Here is a 21,668-nt window from a genome sequence, read left to right as displayed (position 1 = left end):
TGGCTAGATCTTGTTAGGAAGTTGTAATTATTATTAACTATATTTATTTTTTTTAACCAGTGCACTGTTCAGCTCTGGTTTATGGTGGTGCGGAGGCTTGAACTCTGGAGCCCTAGACACAAGAGTCTGTTTGTACAATCATTATACTACCTACACTCTGTCCAAAACTTTTTCTTTTTTTAATATTTCTTTTTCCCTTTTGTTGTCCTTGTTGCTTTTTATTGTTGTTGTTATTGATGTCATTGTTGTTAGACAGGACAGAGAGAAATGGAGTGAGAAGGGGAAGACAGAGAGGAGGAGATAAAGAGAGACACCAGGAGGCCTGCTTCACCACCTGTGAAGCGACTCCCCTGTAGGTGGAAAGCGGGGGCTCAAACCAGGATCCTTAAGCTGGTCCTTGTGCTTTGCACTACCTGCACTTAACCTGCTGTGCTACTACCTGACTCCCTTCAAAACTTTTTCTTTTATCATGAAACTGTGCATATGCACACCATCATGGTTACCATGCCAATGGGGCTCAGTGTAAGCATGATGAGTCCACTGTTCCTAGCAGTCTTTTTTTACTTTCTTAATTTATGGTAGAGATAGAAAAGGCATGGGGAGGATGGGAGAGAAGAAGAAAAAGATTGACATCTGCAGCATTCCACCACTCTTGAAACATCCCCACTGCACATGGGGACTTGTGCACAAGTCCTTGTATATGTTTGCTGTGGGTGTGCTGCTGCCTGTCCCCTTATTTTAATGTCTTGACTACTCATTTTTATTTCCTGGCAGAAAAAAAGGTGTGTATGTGTGTAGGTGTAGGTGTGAGTGTGCGTGTGTTTATAGGGGGAGTGGTATTTTGGATCAGAAAAGGTGGTGCCAGAAGCTAAGATTTCCGCCTCTAGAATGAATTTTGTATAAAGTTAGAGGGAAATTGATAAAACAGTGGAAGCTTTCTAGGTGCACTTTGAAGGAAGAGGGATCTCCAACAGAGTGAATAGAAGAGGCTGAAAAGAGGTAAGAGACCATCCATGAACAAAAGCTCTTTAATATAATTTATGTAGTACATTTATGCCTTGGTTTCTTCAGGATGGTTATTATTATCATGATTATTTTTGGTGGAATTGTGAATTTGCAAATTAAAAGTTAATGATGAAGATGGGGATTTCTCTTTGAATCACCTTAAAAAACAGTATACCCTCAACAACCAAGGGTAACAAGTCACTTTTCATCTTCCCACTTGATGGAAAATCCAACATAACATTGGAAGAATCAAGATGAAGAACTACACATGTAATTCATGTGTTTATGTGATCTGATGAGCTCAACTGTAAGTTCCTAGTTTTACTTTATCTGTGTTTCAGTTTTTTTTAAATTATTTTATTTATTAATGAGAAAGATAGCAGGAGAGAGAAAGAACCAGGCATCACTATGGTACACGTGCTGCCGGGAATTGAACTTGGGACCTCATACTTGAGGGTCCAATGCTTTATCCACTGTACCACCTCCAGGACCAGTTTTTTAAAATTTTTATTTATAAAATGGTAACACTGACAAGGCCATAGGATAAGAGGGGTACAACTCCACACAATTCCCACCAACAGAACTCCTTATCCCATCCCCTCCCCTGATGGCTTTCCTATTCTTTAACCCTTTGGGAGCATGGATGAAGGGTCATTATGGGGTGCAGAAGGTGGAAGGTCTGGCTTCTGTAATTGCTTCCCTGCTGAACATGGGCGTTGGCCCACACTCCCAGCCTGTCTTCCTCTCTCCCTAGGGTAGGGCTCTGGAGAGATGGGGTTCCAGGACATATTGGTGGGGTCGTCTGCCCAGGGAAGTCAAGTTGGAGTCATGGTAGCAACTGGAACCTGCTGGCTGAAAAAAAGAGTTAAGGTATAAAGCAGAACAGATTGTTGACTAATCATGAACCTAAAGGCTGGAATATTGAGGATGGAGATTTGGGATCTCCATTTTAGAAAAAGCTAGTAGGTCTTTTTTAGGTATATTCCAAGGGGCCCATGATGCTAGTAGTTTTTGCTTGCACCTGACATCTAATCTGCAGGTGATCTAAGATATTGTCTGGGGAGATAGTGTCATAGTTTGGAAAAGGACCAGAAAGCTGGATTAAGGAAGAATGTAGCTCCCTGTCAGGTCTCTCTGGCGGGGTGATCTCCAGGGGAAAGGTAACGGACTGGTTCTTTCTCGCTCATGACAGGGGTGACATGAAGTAAAAGACACCAGGGAGCTCTCCAGCGTGTTCAGAACTCAGAACTCGTTTATTAGCAAGGTGGACATGAGTTAAATAGAAAAACAAACGAAGGGAATTATTACTGAAATATGTCAGAAATTACAAGTTTCTTAACGGTCAGCTTGCCCCTAAGGTAGGGGTCTGGTATGACAGGAATTGATGAGATACAAGACAGTTATTCTTCATGACGCAAGCAACTTAATTATCCAAAGGTATTTGAGAGAAGCATAGGGGTTAAACCCGTAGGGTGAGACAGAGAGAAGATGGATATCAAAAAGCAATATAGTTTGGAATTTCTCTTGTCTGGGGTCTGAGGTGTGTGATGAAATGTGTGATAAGGTGTGTTCTTCTGTGATCAGAAGGTGACTTTGAATAAGTGAATCTGCGGCCATGTGGCCTGCAGTTAATGGAGGGAAGTATTGGGGTTTCTGTGGGCCTGAGAGTCGAGAAGGAAAGAACTAAGTCTGAGTTTCCCCCCTTTTGCTCACCTCGGTTGAGAGAGACTTACCAATAGGTTATCTTCTCAGACCTCCATCCAAGGACGGGGGTGGTTCTCCCTAAGCTCTATCAGGCTTACACATAGTCCCAACAGCTCCCAAATATGCAAAAAGTATATAAATACTGTTGACTGTAAACCTCATCGATTTGATCTGGGATCCATAGTCAGCACAGGAGCCTATGTAACCTCTGCATCCCTGCAGGTCTGAGCTCACATTCTGTGGTCATGGCTAGGAACATTACAGACTGAGCCTATATCAGGACCATCATCCTTGGGTGATAGGCAGAGTATGCTATCCAACCACCCTTCAGAGAATGGAACACTCTCCACCCTTGTTGATCCACATTGAGGGCTAGGTCCTATAAAGGCCCACAGAGGGGTCCATTATGTTGTTCCTGATGGTGATGACCAGTAACAGTGGAGAGAGGGATCTGTTAGAAGTCTATGCCCATCATGTCTGTGTGGGAATCCCAGGACTCTCTGACTAGAGCCCTAGGTGATGGGGTGGTCTGGTAGTGATTAAAGAGTCATCATTAAAGTATTTCAGTCTCTTGCCCTTTCTTTGTCTGACAAGCTTAATTTTGGAGTGATTGAGGGAAATGAAATAGGAGCTAGGTGAGGAGGGTATCTAGGTCTAATTAGAACCTATTTGGTTAGGTACTTTTTTAGGTCTTTCTGCTTGCTTGCCACATTTACTGACTCACTGATAAACTACTGTGCACTTTTGCTTTAAGGTATATATTTTCACCGAACTTTTGGATACATATATACATAATGGCTATCTCATGGACCCTTATCTATATCTAGATTTTGAGGTTTGTGAAGAAATGTACCACTCAAAATGGAATTAAGGAGTCCTATGAGCTAGAAAAGGTCTCACCAGAGTAATGGTGGGTTGATATTGACGTCTCTGAAATTGTTTGGAGAAATTGTCTTAATTTGTTTCTTAGCCCTTTCTAAAAAAAAAAAAAATCACGGGTTTCTGTTCTTTGCTTTTTTTTTAGTGATTAACAAAAATTTCTTTCTTTTTCTTTTTTTTATTAACAAAATTTCAAAATAATAGTGGTACAATTCCACACGACTTCCACCACCAGAGTTCTTTGTCCCCATTCCCTCCATTGGAAACTGCTGTGATTCTCCCAAGGTCACAGATGATGTACTGAGATATATTGGTGAGGTTGTCTGATGAGAGATGATGTTCTGTGATATATTGGTGTGGTTTACTGCCCATGGCATTCAGGATGGAATCATAGCAACATCTGCTACTGGTGTCTGAAAGGCAGTTATGAGGCAGGACAAAGTGTTTAATAAATGAACCAGGAAGTAGGAATAGAGCAGGTGAGAATAGGGATCTTAGGGTGGTAAGAAGCTAGGAAGTCTATTTTAAATATGTCCCTAGGGGTTCATGATTTTTTTTTTTTTCTTGAGTCTGATGGGAGCTAAAAATATTGTCTGGGAAGAAGATATAGTCAGAGTTCAGCATAAAACTAGAAAGCTGGGTTAGGGCAGAGAGTAGTTCCTAAACATGAAGAAAATATAGAAATACAATTAACTATTTACCACATCAGTCTGACCCAGGGCCCATGTATATTTAGCATAAGGAGTCTCTGGGTCCATGGTCACAACTAGAAACATTCTAGGCTACACTCATTTCAGGACCAGTCTTCCTCAAGTGGCAGAGGAGGATGACCCAATCTCCCTTCAGAGAATGGGGCAGTTCTGATCATTGCTACTTTATAGTGAGGGCAAGGTCCTGGAAAGGGCTTATGGTGATGACATTCCTGATGGAAGTGGCCAGTGATGGTGGAGAGATGGATCCATTTGAGGTTTAGGCCCATTGTATCTACAGGGGAATCCTAGGATTCCATGACTTGGGAATGGCCGAAAAGGCCATCATTGCTCTCTTTAAATTTTTTATCTTCATTAGTTAATAGATGAGCATCTAGTCTATACTTAAAAGAAATAAATCTGCCTTGCTATGGAGCACCGCCATTAGTAGTTTAGTAGTAAACCCAATGATAGTAACTAAAAAAGCATGTGTAGGGAAAAAGTGCTCAAAGTTGCAATTATATTTTATCAGGGGGAGGGGGTCATGCAACGAATAAGTAATTGTGTTAGGAGTGCTATAATAAAAGGCAGAGCTTAGAGTGGGGGTCTCAAGAGTAGCTTCAATTAACTTATAAGTTCAATAAAATTGAAACATGTTAAGCAAATGTGGCTTTAAGATAGGTATCCCAGAAACCCCCTTCTTCCCTCAACCTAAAAAAACTCAGCACTTGGCATCCAGCGGTAGTGCAGTGGGTTAAGTGCACATGGTGCAAAGTGCAAGGACTGGCGTAAGGATCCCAGTTCAAACCTCCAGCTCCCAACCTACAGGGGAGTCGCCTCATAGGCAGTGAAGCAGGTCTGCAGGTGTCTATCTTTCCTCCTCCTCTCTGAATTCCCTTCCTCTCTACATTTCTCTCTGTCCTATCCTAATGACATCAATAATAACTACAACAATAAAACAACATGGGCAAAAAAGGGGAATAAATAAATATTTAAAAAAAACAAAAAACTCAGCACCATAGGGTCCTGTCCATAAAGAAATTCTATCTTTTATTAATAAGAGACAGGAGACTATAAAAAGAAAGCATAGAGCAGATGTGTTTTTCTCCTCTCCTTTCCTCTCCCGGATCAAGTAGGAATACCAAAGGAGACCACCTGGGACCAAAACCAGAAAGGACTAGAACGACTTCAGGAACCCACCAAATCACTGATGAGTGCAAACACGTGTGGCTGGTAGACAGAGAGGAGCCTAGGGAGAGATTAAGTGACTGGTAACAGTCTGGCAGTTTATCTGTTGAGACACAACCTGCAGTCTGTTTCACCATCAAGGGGACAGCTGAAGGGAGGAGAAGACTCCCCTGAGACTCACCACGAGCAACTCTGAGTCTCCATTGCTACTGCCCTCAGAATCTGGAGCAGCGGAGGGAGGCCCTGTGCTGAAACCAGGGGACAGAGAACTAACCAGGAAACTCAGGAGAAGATCTATACCTCCAGTGGCATAGCAGTGGGGCTGTGAAAGTCTCTTTGCATAACCACTGGATTATCACTGCCACACCCTGCTTTATCTCTTGGTCAGGAATGAGTGATTAAGCTAAGAAGCCTACTTATAGTTCAAAAGCCCTCAAGGTCCCATAGCCTACAGGGAAGAAAAAGAACAAAAGAGGCTTTTAAGCCACTGAGCTCCATCTCAGGGATTCAAATACTATTAAAACAACTGTTAACTCCACGTGAACCCTTCAATTACCTTACTTAGACACAAGTCAATCCAGGCAAGAGTGATCAGTAATTTGAAAAGTACTGAGAGAGGGACCTCATAACATAATATATAAAATGGTTAAACCAACAAGAAGAAATATTGGAGCAATGAACCAGGACAAGACTCCAGCTAAAAGCCCCCAAAAGGCTGAACCCCAAAATAATGAGGTCAACATCCAAACACTAGTTAAGGAAAGAATCACAGGAGTGAGTAAAGAGTTTGAAAGAATTGTCATCAGAAATGCAGAAACAACAAATGAGACTCTGGAAGAAAACACTAATTATCTCAAGGTTACTAGAGAACTGAAAGCTGAAATACCTGAGCTTAGAACACAACTAGCTAAACAAGCTAAAACAGTATCAGAACAGGATAACAAAATAGATGAACTTCAGAAAACAGTAAAGGGGAAAGAGAATAGAATCAATGAGGCTGAAGACAGAATTAGCAAGATCGAGGACAAATTAGAGACAACTAAAAAAGAAGTAAGAGATCTCAAAAAGAGATTAAGAGATACTGAAAACAACAACAGAGACCTATGGGATGACTTCAAAAGAAACAATATACGCATTATTGGCTTATCAGAGGAAGAAAGAGAGGGAGAGGAAGAAAGCATTCTTCAGGCCATAATAGCTGAAAACTTCTCTAGTCTACACAACATCAAAGACATAGAGGTTCAAGAAGCCCAGAGGGTCCCAAACAGAATTAACCCAGACTTAAAGACACCAAGACACATCATACTTAGAATGGAAAGGAATAAGGATAAAGAAAGGATCCTGACGGCTGCAAGAGAAAAACACAAAGAGTCACCTACAGAGGAAAACCCATAAGATTAGCAGCAGACTTCTCCATACAAACACTACAGGCCAGAAGAGAATGGCAAGATATCTATCCAGTGCTCAATGAGAAAGGCTTTCAACCAAGACTACTGTATCCTGCTAGACTGTCATTCAGACTAGATGGAGGCATTAAAACCTCAGACAAGCAACAGTTGAAGGAATCAACTATCACCAAGCCTGCCCTGAAAGTTCTGAAAGTTCTCCTATCAACAGTCAGACCACCATAAAAATGCCATCTATCAGAACACTCTAAAAATCTACCAGAATGGTGTTAAAATATCTTCAATCTATGATATCAATATATGTCAATGGCCTGAATTCACTTATTAAAAGGCACAGAGTAGGAAGATGGATCAGAAAACAAAACCCAACAATATGCTATCTGCAGGAAACCCACCTAACTCAACAAGACAAACAAAGACTCAAAGTGAAAGGATGGAAAACTATCATACAAGCCAATGGCCCACAAAAAAGGGCAGGAACAGCTATTCTCATATCTGACACGATAGATTTTAAAATAGATAAAATTTAAAAAGATAAAAATGGACACTACTTAATGCTCAGAGGATCAGTCAATCAAGAGGATTTCACAATTATTAACATCTATGCACCCAATGAGAAGCCATCTAAATACATCAAACGTCTACAGAAAGAGCTACAGCAATATATTAACAGCAACACAATCAACACCCCACTCTCTCCACTTGACAGATCATCCAGTAAGAAAATAAACAAAGACATAAGGGAGCTAAATGAGGAGATAGATAAACTAGAACTATTGGACATTTTCAGAATCATTCACCCCAAGAAACTGGAATATACATTTTAAACTGGAATTTACATTTTAATATATGGTCATTCTCAAGAATAGACCATATATTAGGCCACAAAGACAGCACCAGCAAATTCAAGACCATTGAAATCATCCCAAGCATCTTCTCAGACCACAGTGGAATGAAACTAACACTTAACAATCAACAAAAGATTAGTAATAGTCCAAAAATGTGGAAGCTCAACAGTACACTACTTAACAACTACTGGGTCAAAGAGGAAATCAAGGAATAAATCAAAATGTTTTGAGAGTTCAATGAAAATGAAGACACAAGCTATCAAAATATTTGGGACACAGCTAAGGCAGTACTGAGAGGGAAGTTCATAGCTATATAAGTACACATTAGGAAAGAAGAAAAAGCACAAATAAAATGCACATCTTAAAGACCTAGAAGAAGAAGAACAAAGGAACCCTAAAGCAACCAGAAGGACAGAAATCACTAAAGTTAGGGTAGAAATAAGTAACATTAAAAATAAGAAAACCATACAAAAGATCAACGAAAGTAAATGTTGGTTCTTCGAAAGAGTGAACAAAAATCATCAAACCTTTAGTCAGACTCACAAAACAAAAAAGGGAAAAGACTTAAATAAATTGGGTTGTAAATGAAAGAGGAGATATCACAACAGACACCGCCAAAATTCAACATAACATGTGAGGCTTCTATGAACAACTATATGCCACAAAGCTAGAGAACCTAGAAGGAATGGACAATTTCCTAGATACCTACCAACTTCCAAGTCTAAGTAAAGAGGAAGTAGATAACATAAACAGGCCTATCACAACTAATGAAATTGAAACAGTTATCAAAAACCTTCCCAAGAATAGAAGTCCTGGACTAGATGGTTTTACAAATGAATTCTACAAAACCTTCAGAGAAGAACTAATACCTCTACTTTTAAAAGTCTTCCAGAAGATTGAAGACACTGGAATACTCCCTGCCAGCTTCTATGAAGCCAACATCACTCTGATACCAAAAGCAGACAGGGACACAACCAAAAAAGAAAACTACAGACCAATATCTCTGATGAACATCGATGCTAAAATACTGAACAAAATTCTATCCAACCAAATACAGCAGTATATTAAAAAGATAGTTCATCATGACCAAGTGGGGTTTACCCATGGATGCAAGTTTGGTTTAATATATGTAAATCAATCAACATGATCCACCACATCAACAAAAGACCAAAAACCACATGGTCATATCATTTGATGCAGAGAAAACCTTTGACAAAATACAACACCTCTTTATGATCAAAACACTACAAAAAATGGGAATAGATGGAAGGAGTCTATATATAGCAAACATACAGCCAACATCACTGGAAGCATTTCCCCTCAGATCAGGTTCTAGACAGAGCTGCCCACTATCACCATTACCATTCAACATAGTGTTGGAAGTTCTTGCATAGCAATCAGGCAGGAGAAAGGAATTAAAGGGATACAGATTGGAAGAGAAGAAGTCAAACTCTCCCTATTTGCAGATGACATGATAATATACATAGAAAAACCTAAGAATTCCAGCAACTATCTTTTGGAACTCATCAGGCAATACAGTAAGGTGACAGGCTACAAAATTAACATTCAAAAGTCAGTGGCATTCCGCTATGCAAACACTAAGTCAGAAAATGATGAAATCCCAGAAATCAGTTCCTTTTACTATAGCAACAAAAACAATAAATATCTAGGAGTAAACCTAACTAAAGAAGTGAAAGACTTGTATACTGAAAATTATGAGTCACTACTCAAGGAAATTGAAAAAGACACAAAGACGTGAAAAGATATTCCATGTGCATGGGTTGGAAGAATTAACACCATCAAAATGAATACTACCCAGAGCCATATACAGATTTAATGCTATCCCCATCAAGATCCCAAGCACATTTTTTAGGAGAATAGAACAAATGCTACAAATGTTTATCTGGAACCAGAAAAGACCTAGAATTGCCAAAACAATCTTGAGAAGAAAACAGAACTGGAGGCATCACACTCCCAGATCTCAAATTGAATTATAGGGCCATTATCATCAAAACTGCTTGGTACTGAACAAGAATAGACACACTGACCAGTGGAATAGAATTGAAAGCCCAGAAGTACGCCCCCACACCTTCTGACATTTAATCTTTGATAATGGTACCCAGACTACTAAATGGGGAAAGCACAGTCTCTTGAACAAATGGTGTTGGAAACAATGGGTTGAAAAATGCAGAAAAATGAAACTGAACCACTTTATTTCACCAAATACAAAAGTAAATTCCAAGTGGATCAAGGATTTGGATGTTAGACCACAAACTATCAGATACTTAGAGGAATATTTTTGCAGAACTCTTTTCCACATAACTTTTAAGGACATCGTCAATGAAACGAATCAAATTACAAAGGAGACTAAGGCAAGCATTAACTACATCAAATTAAAAAGCTTCTTCACAGCAAAAGAAACCACTACCCAAACCAAGAGACCCCTCACAGAATGGAAGAAGATCTTTACATGCCATACATCAGACAAGAGGCTAATAACCAGAAGATAGAAAGAACTTGCAAATCTCAACAAGAAAACAAATAACCCCATCCAAAAATGGGAGGAGGACATGGACAGAATATTTACCACAGAAGAGATCCAAAAGGCCAAGAAACACATGAAAAAATGCTTCAAGTCTCTGATTCTCAGAGAAATGCAAATAAAGACAACAATGAGATACCACGTCACTCCTGTGAGAATGTCATATATCAGAAAAGGTAACAGCAGCAAATGCTGGAGAGGGTGTGGGGTCAAAGGAACCCTCCTACACTGCTGGTGGGAATGTCAATTGGCCCAACCTCTGTGGAGAACAATCTGAAGAACTCTCACAAGGCTAGAAATGGACCTACCCTATGACCCTGCAATTCCTCTCCTGGGGATATATCCTAAGGAACCCAACACACCCATCCAAAAAGGATCTGTGTACACATATGTTCTTGGCAGCACAATTTGTAATAGCCAAAACCTGGAAGCAACCCAGGTGTCCAACAACAGATGAGAGGCTGAGCAAGTTGTGGTATATATACACAATGGAATACTACTCAGCTATAAAAAAAAAAAATGGTGACTTCACCATTTTCAGCTGATCTTGGATGGACCTTGAAAAATTCATGTTAAGTGAACTAAGTCAGAAACAGAAGGATGAATATGGGATGATCTCACTCTCAGGCAGAAGTCTGAAAGCAAGATCAGAAAAGAAAACACAAGTAGAACCTGAACTGGAATTGGCATATTGCACCAAAGTAAAAGACTCTGGGGTGGGTTGGTGGGGAGAATACAGATCCAAGAAGGATGACAGAGGACCTAGTGGGGCTGTATTGTCATATGAAATACTGGGAAATGTTATGCATGTAAAAACTACTGTTTCTATTGTCAAATGTAAAACATTAATTCCCCAATACAGAAATTTTTTAAAAAGTAAAAAAATAAATAAAGTAAAACAATTAAAAAAAAAAAAGCATAGCCTTAAAATAGAACATAGGGAAAACTTCCCAGTAGAAATGACTTTGGAATTAGATTGAAGAATAAGTAAGCAATGACTACTCCTTTGAAAGAAGGCAGGCAGAAACAATACAGTCTGAGAAATCCCTGAAGCAGTGCAGAATCAAAAAACAGAAAGAACCTAACATGACAGAAGTAGTAAAAGGTCAGCGGACTGCAGGAGATGATACTAGATATTCTTTGAGGGGAACCAGGAAATTGTTGTTAAGCAAAATCAAATATTGGCGATGCATTGGAGATGTCTGGTTATACTACATAAAAAAAAAAAAGAAAAAAGAAAAAGCACTTGGAAATGTTGGATAACATGTTATTATAAATGTTAGGGCAAAACTGAGTTTATAGGGAAGAAAAGCCAACCTCAAAGCTTCCCCTGTCTTTCCCCCTTTCTCCGTCTCTGTTAAAGACTACTACTACTATTAAACTACTAAAGACTCACAGACTGAGTCTTTTCAATACATAGCCTGGGTCTTTGATATGTTGACTCTTAAGATCCTAGACCAGGGAGAACAGAAGCAACCAGTGGCAGAGCTATCTACAAATAATGTCAAGGGACATAAATTATAGTGATGTTGTGTATGACACGCAAATCCTAACAAAGGGATACTTTGAAGTTAACCCAATTGCTAAATAATGTGATTATAGCAATGGCTATCTATTGTCTTCTTAACCCTAAGACAGCAGGAACCTCCTGCTTCCTCTATAGAACCTACATTTCCCCCAGTCCTGGAACCTCTAGGGTGGGGCTCACTTTCCTGCATGCTTCTCTCAACTCATATCAAATGATATTGCATTCGCTGATCCCAATCTAATCAACTCGAGTACCACCTCAGCATGCTTCACTTCGTACTTTGTCCAAAGACATCAGGCGTGGAATGCCAACCCTTCATCCTCATTACTCGGGTGAGACCTTTCCTTTCATAGTATTCTCTAATTCCATTTCAGGTGTTTCACTTTCTAACAAAGTCCCAAATCCTAGATATAGACCAGATCCCATTAATTAGGGCAAAATATATACCTGAAAGCAAAAGTACACAATAGTCTTCAGTGAGTCAGTATTAAGTTCCTAATGAAATAGTGTCTACTTAGACTTAGATACCCTCCTCATCTGCTTCCTATTAGTTCTCTCACTCACTCCAAAGCTAACCTTATCAAAGCAAGGACTGCAAAGTCTGAATAAGGGCAAGAGATTGGTATACTTTAACAACTCTTTAGTCACTATCAGGCCACCCCATCAGCTGGGGCCCTATTTGGGGAGTCCTGAGATTCCCAAACAGACACGATGGGCCTAGACCTCAAATAAATCCCACTCTCTCTATTGTTACTGGTCATCTCTATCAGGAACAACAAACTAGATCCCTTTGTGGGCCCCACATAGGACCTTGCCCTCTACTAGGATAAACAAAGGTAGAGAATGTTCCATCTTCCGAAGGGAGAATGGACAACACACTCTATGCTACACCTGAGGAAGATGGGTCCTGATAGTGGGGCAGCTTGGAATGTACCTACTCATGACCACAGAATGTAAGCTCAGATCTACAGGGATGCAGAGGTCACATAGGCTCCTAAGCTGAATATGGGTACTGAATCACATCAAATCAATGGGGTTTACAATCAACAATATTTATACACCTTTCCCATACTAGGGAGCTACTGTCTTCCCTGATTGAGCTTTCTGGTCCTTTTTCCAGCCATGACATCATCTCCCCAGACAATAACTTGGATCCACCTGCATATCAGATTTCAGGCTCAGGGAAAAAAACAAACAAACAAAAAAAACCACTAGTATAGCCCCAGCCACATTGGAATATAACTAAAATATGCCTACTAGCTATCTACAAAATGGAGAACCCTCCTCCCAACTCTTCATCTGCATTATTTCAGTCTTTAGGTCCATGATTGGTGAACAATTTGTTTGGCTTTATATGTTAACTCTCTTTCTAGCCACCAGATTCCAGATGCTAGCATGATGACAACCAGAGTTTCCTGGACAGACAACCCCACCAATGTGTCCTGGAGCTCTGCTTCCCCAGAACCCCACCCCACTAGGGAAAAGAGAGAGGCAGACTGGGAGTATGGATCGACCTATGGATGCCCATGTTCGGCGGGGAAGCGATTACAGAAGCCAGACCTTCCACCTTCTGTATCCCACAATGACCTTGGATCCATATTCCCAGAGGGTTAGGGAATAAGAAGGCTATCAGGGAAGGGGATGGGATACAGAGTTCTGGCGGTGGGAATTGTGTGGAGTTGTGCCTCTCTTACCCTATGTTTTTGTTAATGTTTCCTTTTTATAAATAAAAAAAAAAAGGAAAAAAAAAAAAGCAAGCAGCAAGTTCACTAAACATCTGTACTGTATTAGCTATCATTCTAGTTATTGGAACACATATCTGAGCAGATTCGTACTTCATAGAACTTACACTGGGTGACAGGTCCTGGAACATAATGGCAGAGGAGTACCTAGTGCGGGTTGTATTGTTATGTGGAAATGTTATACATGTGCAAACTATTGTACTTTACTGTTGAGTATAAACCAATAATCCCCAATAAAAAATTTAAAAAATAAATTCATAAATTGTGCTTGGTACATAATAAGCACTCAATAAATATAAGTTAATCTATTGTATCATGCCATGAATATGATGTTACTTTCATACAGTTCAGGAAATATATATATATATATATGCTACTCAAAGATAGATGTCTTTATGATTAATGAATTAGGTCACCTGGATAATGTGCTACTTTTGCCATGTGCAGGACCCAGGTACAAGACCAGTGTGCAACCCCCCCCCCCAACCACCTCTACATTAAAGGAAGCTTCAATGCTGTAGTCACACTCTGATTCTGTCTGAAATAAATAAATAAATATTGTGTTGGGGAGGTGGTTTAGCATTAGATGCAAGTGGGGGCCAGGGGGTGGCACACGTGGTTGAGTACACATGCACTAGATATTAGTTCATGTTTGATTGTTGGCATTAGAGGGGAAAGAGAGTGTTAGTAAGCAAATTTGAGAGGAATGAGAAAGACTAATCGACACAACTGAGATAAATTCTCAGAAGCCATTAAAAAGAAACCATTCATACTCATTGACTTGGCTGGCTACTTTTAATGTCCAATAATACTAAGTGTGGGAAAATTAGAACTTCTAAACTGCTGTTAAGATGAATGATATACTTACTCTTTGCTCCAAGAGAACTGATTCATAGACTTGAGAGACCAACTCCACTTCCAGGTTTCACTGTCTGGAAGCTTATTCACATGTGTACAAGGATGCAGAGTATTAGCTGGCATAACTTTCTAATACGAAAAAACAGAGGTAAATTGTTTTAAAAAATTCAATGTGGTTTATTTATATAATTGAACATAATCTACATCTACCGACATGGATAATTCTCAGTAAGAACTGAGGCGAGTCCATTACAAAGAAATATAGACAACATGTAACATTCATCTAAAATGTTAATAAAAGTAGTACCTGACAATTTCTGGATAAAGACTACAGCGAGGAAACAAATGTTGAAAGTACAAAATCTGGAAATGTACAATACCACCAAATTTAGAATAATGATTGACTGTTGGGGTGGGGGGGAGGTTAGGATCAAAGCCAGAACAGAAAAAAGAATGCAGAAGGAAAAATGAAGGTATGAAATGGTCTAGAGCAGAAACTGGTATACTTTTTCCAGTAAGGGACTGGAAAGTAATCATTTTAGGCTTTTCAGGCTAAGCTAAAAATTCAAAACATGTTAAGTAATTTATTGGGGTTCAAAGTGTTTCTTTTCATCAAAATCAGTAACAAGTGTCTGATTAAAAAAATTTTTTTTTAATCTTTATTTACTGGACAGAGGCAGTCAGAAATCAAGGAAGGGAAGAGATAGAGAGGGTGAGAGACAGAGAGACACCTGCAGCACTGCTTCACCACTTGTGAAGCTTTCCCCCTACAGGTGGGGACTGGGGGTTCGACCCTGGGTCCTTGTGCATTGTAACATGTGTACTCAACCAGGTGCATCACCACCCAGCCCCCTTTTTTTGGCTCGTAGGTTGTACAAAAGTAAGAAGGAAAAGGACCACATTTTGTCTACTGCTGGCCTAGAGCATCAATCTAGTTTCCTATCATGATGGAAGTTTCTGCATTGCTCCCAATGTAGCTATGTGTGGCTATTAAAATGTGACCAACTGGGTCTGGTTGGATTTTAAAACATATCAAAGAAGCTCAGAAGCTTTGGAGATTTTACAAATTTAAAGGACAGGCATATGAGGAAATGGTTACACTAACGCAGAAGTTAGATTGTGATAGGAAGAGATAAAGTGATTCCTTTCAGGGCTAGAAAAATGTGAGATGAATTCTGATTGAAAATTTATGGTCCAATTGGGAAGGTCACCCTATAGAGTAGAATTTATTGATCAGAGACCTGGATATTCTATAATGTAAATTTAGAAGAGAAAAATGTTAGGTTGAGAGTATGGTGGGGAAGCTGGAAGTTTCATGCAATGACTAGAGCAAATGCAAAGTGGGGACAGGAGAGAAATGTCCAAAAACAGTGAGCATAGAGAACGTGAGAAGGTAAGATGACCACATGGCTACTCTACCATGGATATTTCAGGAACAGCAGAACAATACAAGGACTATCTTAGACAAACTTTATTGCGCTGACAAACGTACAACTTAGTTCTTTAAAAACCTAAAGAGGTATATACAAGTATAAGCTTCAGGCTTTCAGAACTGAACTTCCACTGCTTGATCAAAAATACAAAAAAAAAAAAAAAAGCCTTTGGCATTCAGTTTTAATATCTGTGATTTCTGATTAAACTATTCTAAAAATCCATGACATAATGTTTTTACTGAAGTGTCACTTTGAACTTCGTTCACCTAGAGCTTGAGGTTCACTTACATAGTCTCTGCAACCACCAGTTCTCTAGTCCTTATATCACATACATTTTGTTTGAAAAATGATCTACTATAGTTAAAGGCAACCAAGGGTGTATCTCAGGTCACAGATTTTTCTTTTTTATCAAGTATTGGTGCTGTGGTGTTCCTATATAGTCCTGGAGACAGAGCCCAGAGCCTCACTTGTCTTCCAAACTTAACTCATTCCAGTGTCCCCCACTTTAAAGGGGAAGATGTCAGAATTTTATCATTTATAAATATATCTTGACCAGACCTTAGTTCCCAAAATATTGCTATAAAGTACATTTTGACTAAAATGAAGGATTTAAACTATAGTAAATTAAAAAAAATCTATTGTGGTGCTTAAATCACTATTGATATTCAAAAGCAAAATATACAAATTTAACAAAAGCTTAATTAAGCAAATTTGTCACATTTGAAGTATTATTTTGAAAAAATGGTCATGATCAAAGAAAATGTTCTATAGTAATAGTTCAGCCCACTGGCTTGCAGATTCTCTTCAAACAGCAGAAGAATTTAAGATGAGTGAAGCAGCAGTTAGAAAAGGCACTCATGTATTTGGATCATACTTTCTTCTTTTTAGAACTGAGTCTGGAGTCCTTTTTCTGTTTGAAAATAGGTGAATTCAAGAAACACAAATCTGTGAAGGGGTCCCCTCTTCTCAGCTTCCTATAAAGGTAAAAAGAGATTTTAGCCATAATTAGTATCCCAGTACTAATTATGCTTCAGCAGCAAGTCATTGTAAATTTCGCAAATATCAACATTTCCACTGCATTTTAACAGCAATTTCATGTTTCAAATAATACACTGATCCTTGGGGGGAGACATCCTTAAGCAAAGTTTCATAACCTGACTTCCCCGACCATATGTCATTGAAAGTAAGTTCCCACAAACTGAATACTTACGAAGCGAGTGTGGGCTCCTTATAGCTCACACTGACTGTGCACCTGCGTTTAGGCAGAGATGCCGTTGGGCCTTCCTTATTAATTTTTGGAGAAAGAGACATTTTTCTGATTCTCACTTCAGGAACCAAGGAGACATTGGTGATATCCTTCAGGCTAAAATGAGGTGACTGGCGAGTTTCAGGTAGTATACCTACAAGAGTAACTTTTATTGAATATGGTCTCAACAACAACAAAGAAACCCACATAAACTAAAATTTTATGAAATTCTATTTCTTAAATATATACAAAATCCAACATTTTATAATGTAGTTGTCTAATATGTCCATGTATTCCTTTTTACACTTATCCTAGATGGCACTGAAATATTAATTATTGAAATGGAGACAGGGAGAGAGAAAGAGAGACACAGCACTACTTCACAGACACCTGCAGACCTGCTTCACTACAGGTGAGCTGGGAGCTCAAACCCAGGATCTTGCACATGGATCTATACACATGTACAAAAAATTAAAATTCTTCTAGTATTGTTTACGATGAACTCATTTAAACTACCAAATCTTACTTTAGTTGTACCTACCGTGCTCTTTAAAATCAAGCCCCTTCTCTTTTTTGTTGTCTAGAGCCTTGTGCATAGATAATACACTGCTCTCAACTTTTTCATTTTTTTTTAATTTTATCTCGATCAATAAATAAAAGAGATCACAACACTGCTCCACCATTCGGTTAGCTTCCCTTGGTGCTATGGTGTCCCGTGTGGTGCTGGAGAATGAGCACTGAGTCCTACACTTGGTAGATGTGCACACTCTACCAAGAAAAACAGGGGCTTCCTTTAGTAAAGCTAAATTACAAAGGGCGATTTTAAAGTTACATCAGCACTGGGACATTGGGACATGTAGGTATCCAGCACACAGGACACTGCAGGACAAATTATCTCTTGTAAAAAAAAATTTTTTTTTCATTTATTTATGACACAGAGAGAAACTTAGAGGGAAATGGAGACAGGGAGAGAGAGAGAGAGAGACACAGCACTACTTCACAGGCACCTGCAGACCTGCTTCACTGCAGGTGGGCTGGGAGCTCAAACCCAGGATCTTGCGCATGGCAGCTTATTTGCTCAACAAGGTGTGCCAACGCCTGGCTCCCTTATGCCTACTTTTGATCAAACAAAGCCAAGGTTATTTTTCAGATGAGTTTTTAAATGCCTCATAAACACTGTAAAAAAGAATGTCAAGGGGGCCAGGCAGTGGTGCACCTGGTTAAGCGTACACATTATAGGCCCTGGTCCCCACCTGCAGGGGGGAAAGCTTCATGAGTGGTGAAGCAGGGCTGCAGGTGCCTCTGTCTTTTCCTCACTATCTCCCTATCCCTTCTCACTTCTCTCTGTCTCTATCCAATAATAAATAAAAATTAGAATAAAAAAAAAGATTATCAAGCCTTTAATTGGCTTAAGAGTTCACCTTAACTAGGAAATTATCATATATATTCATTATAGAGATTGAAAGAAATTGAGAGGGGAGGGAGATATAAAAGCTTTCACTCTGCAGGTAGGGGCTGGGGGTTTGAACCTGGGTACTTATGCCCTATAATGTGTATTCTACCAGGTATGTCACCCCCAGCCCCACCTCCCACCCCTCCTACCCCCTGCCCTCAGTTCTTGTAAATCATGGTTTCTGTCAAACTGAATATTAATCAAGGCCATTAAAATAACAGCACAGCATTCAAGGGGATGTTTCAGGTGAGTATGTAAAATAGGTTCTAATTCAACCTAACTGTACAAACAATACTTCCCTCCTACTTTGGAAAACTTCCCTTCCTTAAGAAATGTAAAAGCCTTCATAGCACACACACAGTAGCTGTTGTTAAAGAGGAACACAGCTGTGATTAGGAACCCCCAGGGCTCTCCCCTGTCTAGTCAGACTGGATCTTTCCTCAGAGACAGATGATGACTGTAAACCTTGGAGAAGCAGATGTATACTGTGTAAGCATCAGGAGAGATCATTTAGCATAGGCATTAAAAAAGCAGGCGAACAAGTAGATCACTTACTGGTTGCTTTTGTTGGCTTAGGATCATCCAATTCTTTTTCCTTTGTATATTTTAATGCTCTTTTAGAAGGAGGCCTGGTGATGGGAGTGTTATCATATTTGCTGGGGAGATCTGGAGTGTTCTTACAAGAGGGCAAATAGAGATCGTCAGAATCCTCTTCTGAACTACTTGATTCCGAGATGCTCCTTTCGCATTTATTGACACTTTCTTCTGTATTAGTATCATTGCTCATTTTTTGTCGGAAAGGAGTGAGGTGAACACCTTCTCCCAAATTAAAATTGTAAGCATCATTGCAAGTAACAGATTTATTCAACTTTTTTGTGCAGACAGTTTTTTTATTTGTACTTTTACTTCCTCTGTATGTTGGCTCAAATTTTGATTTTTTCCTTCGGTTAGCTTTTCTTTTCTCCTCCCTCTTTCTTCCTTGTGTGATTCTATTTTTACTTTTAGTTTGTTCAGATTTATACTCTGAAGTGTCTTCTTTTGTATTAAGAGGACTTCCTGGGTGATTCTGCCTTGGTGATGAGTTCATCTGATCTGTATTCCATCGACAGGCATTCTGTTCCACATTTTCAGGGATGTGCATATTTACCAGTGGGTCCACACATGCAATTCTTTCTAATTCAAAGGACTGTCCTGAAGAACTACTGATTCCAAAACCATCCAGGGTATTCAACTGACACAGACTGAAATGTTTCTTTAAACTGCGACGGGTAGAGACAGTGCTTGGTAAGATATTACCAGTAGACATATCTTCATCTGAATTCACATCAAATTCCAGTCTGTCGTGAGAAGTAGTAGGTATTTGTTCTAAAAAAAAAATTAAAACTCAATGAGAAAAATAGTTTTAGCTTATAGAAAATTTAATTTCAAGAATTTTTTACTTCAAAGTAAAAAGGCTATGAATAAGGCGCCAGGCAGTGGCGTACCTGGTTAAATGCACACACTACAGTGTGCAAGGCCTCAGGTTCAAGGCCCTGGTCTCCACCTGAAGGGGGAAAGGTTCACAAGTGGTGAAGCAGAGCTGCAGGTGTCTGTCTCTCTCCCTCCCCTCTCAATTTCTCGTTGACTCTATCCAATAATAAATAAATAAAATTTAAAATATTCTAACGGGATTTTATGTGTCTTGGGTATAAAAGCTTAAAGAGAAATCAGTACTTTAATGTATAGGATTCAGAGGATGAGAGCTTTACGGAACTAAATTATTTTGTGAAGAAGAGTAAGATTGAGATAAATAGGATAGTCTTTCAGGTAAGAAATATAATTTGTGATTTTAGGAAGTCAGGATATTTGGAGCTACTTACTCAAAGTTACCCCCTCATTCATGTAAAGAGAACTAATTTTTGAATATAGGAGGAAATAAATTTAAAAGTTGAAGAAAGCTGACCTGGGAGACAGCACAGTGGCTAGAGCTCTAGACTTTTAAAAAAAGGGTCCCAAATTCAATCACCAGTATCATATATGCTAGAGTGAGTGATGCTCTGGTTCTTGATCTCTAAAGCTTTTTTTTTTTTTAATTTCTTTATTGGGAAATTAATGTTTTACATTCGACAGTAAATGTAATAGTTTGTACATGCATAACACTTCACAGTTTTCAATAACAATATAACCACCACTAGGTCCTCTGTCATCCTTTTTGGACCTGTATTCTCCCCCCACCTACCCCAGAGTCTTTTACTTTGGTGCAATATGCCAATTCCAGTTCAGGTTCTACTTGTGTTTTCTCTTCTGATTTCTCAGGCTTTTTGAGGCTGAGTTTGAATTAAAATCCTACTCTTAGTGTTTTGAGAGTTAAGAGATAGTGCATGCAAAGTAATGAAGAGATTACTTGACATATAGCAGGGCTCTATAAACTATATAGCCATAATTATAGCCAAGGTTTCAAATTATATTTGACACAATAAATATATTTTAAAACTCTTATTACTCTGTACTAAAAAAACAGATTTGCTTTCAATAGAACACCAGATGAATAGATTTTTAAAAAGTCAAAAAAGGGGTGGGGAGATAGCATAATGGTTATGCAAAATGACTTTTGCCTGAGGTTGCAAGGCCCCAGGTTCAATCCCCAAGCCAAAGCTAACCAGTGCTCTGGTTAAAAATAAATTAAAACACAAGCAAACATTATAATATAAAGGTAAATTATTTTCTGAACTGAAAAATAATTTGAGAGAAAATTATGTTATGAGCTTCATGCTCTCATCTTGTCCTCAATATTTTTAAATTTCCCTTGTATTACCTTCTACTTCGAAAGAGTCTCCCTGTGATGGAAGGTGAGCTTCTTGAAGAGGAACTTGCCTTAAAAATACCAATAAAAACAGAAATTTATTTAATAATTATAAAAACAAAGTTAAGATTTTCTATTAAAAAAAAGTTTTCTTTACCATAATTCTATTCTAAATCTGACACTTCTGTATCAAATGAAACCAAACAAATTTAAACAGATGATATCACATGGGAATAAAAGTCATAGAAGAAACAGCTACTGTGAGGAGAGGCCAGTTTAAACTTGATCTGCCACGAATGCAATGAATTCAAAGGAGAAGTCACATCAAGTTGGACAGTTCCTCCAGAAAGCATGCCACATTCCTT

General features: G+C 38.9%; 1 protein-coding gene across 2 annotated transcripts in view; it reads right to left on the bottom strand.

Moving 5' to 3' along the window:
* Nucleotides 1-3,062: 3,062 nt before the first annotated feature.
* Nucleotides 3,063-21,668, bottom strand: part of LOC103107068 (shugoshin 1-like) — a 38,029-nt gene continuing 19,423 nt past the window's right edge. The window contains exons 5-11 of one of the 2 annotated variants that reach the window (XM_060194375.1): nt 21,316-21,374; nt 19,077-19,886; nt 17,033-17,222; nt 16,697-16,796; nt 14,400-14,518; nt 13,350-13,391; nt 3,063-4,001 (exon numbers count right to left, since the gene is read on the bottom strand). In XM_060194375.1, coding sequence (XP_060050358.1) covers nt 3,992-4,001; nt 13,350-13,391; nt 14,400-14,518; nt 16,697-16,796; nt 17,033-17,222; nt 19,077-19,886; nt 21,316-21,374 — 1,330 coding nt within the window. In that variant the 3' untranslated portion in view covers nt 3,063-3,991. The remainder of the gene's footprint in view (nt 4,002-13,349; nt 13,392-14,399; nt 14,519-16,696; nt 16,797-17,032; nt 17,223-19,076; nt 19,887-21,315; nt 21,375-21,668) is intronic. The other variant, XM_007515802.2, reaches the window with a different exon arrangement.

This window comes from Erinaceus europaeus, chromosome 7, assembly GCF_950295315.1.
Source record: "Erinaceus europaeus chromosome 7, mEriEur2.1, whole genome shotgun sequence".
In the NCBI taxonomy this organism is placed as follows: Eukaryota; Metazoa; Chordata; class Mammalia; order Eulipotyphla; family Erinaceidae; genus Erinaceus; species Erinaceus europaeus.
This window is presented reverse-complemented; position numbering and strand designations above follow the sequence as displayed.